The sequence below is a fragment of the Sinocyclocheilus grahami genome, unplaced genomic scaffold (genome assembly GCF_001515645.1).
Source record: "Sinocyclocheilus grahami isolate Dianchi unplaced genomic scaffold, SAMN03320097.WGS_v1.1 scaffold1270.1, whole genome shotgun sequence".
In the NCBI taxonomy this organism is placed as follows: domain Eukaryota; kingdom Metazoa; phylum Chordata; class Actinopteri; order Cypriniformes; family Cyprinidae; genus Sinocyclocheilus; species Sinocyclocheilus grahami.
Window position 1 is genome coordinate 305,163 of NW_015506449.1, and position 454 is coordinate 305,616.

At 43.2% G+C, this 454-nt stretch overlaps 1 protein-coding gene across 1 annotated transcript in view; it reads left to right on the plus strand.

The window, feature by feature from the left end:
• LOC107568666 (biorientation of chromosomes in cell division protein 1-like 1) overlaps positions 1–454 on the plus strand; it is a 7,194-nt gene that overhangs the window by 4,369 nt on the left and 2,371 nt on the right. Inside the window, exons 5-6 of the mRNA XM_016254643.1 lie at positions 60–131; positions 296–372. Of these exons, the coding sequence (XP_016110129.1) occupies positions 60–131; positions 296–372 (149 nt within the window). The remainder of the gene's footprint in view (positions 1–59; positions 132–295; positions 373–454) is intronic.

Consider the following 454-nt stretch of genomic DNA (forward strand, 5'->3'; position numbering starts at 1 on the left):
GTGTGAATGTGTGCGTGTGTAAGAGAGTGTGCGTGTGTGATGAATAGCTTTATAATGAGTGTTTCTGCAGGACTCGACAGCAGAGGTGAAGGAAGAGCCAGAACAATCTGCCAAACAGAGGAAAGATGAAGGTCAGTAGTTTTTATCAAGTGTCCGTCCACATTAATCATCACTGTATGTAAAAGAGCAGCGTGATCGTTCTGCTAAATGTCTCGTTTTCTTTGAAGTCGTACAGCATGATGCCTGACTGCTAATTTCATTCTGTTTGTGTTTGATTTGTCTCTGTTTCTCTCAGCGAGTCCATCTGAAGATCAGGAGATGATCAAAGTGAGTGATGAAGAAGAGGAGAGGAAAGACGAGGAAGATGTGACAGTGAGCAAACAAACACTCCTGACTCACTAACTGCTGTGATCTGACATATGAATGACTGACGTCTGTCTGTCTGTGTGTGTCT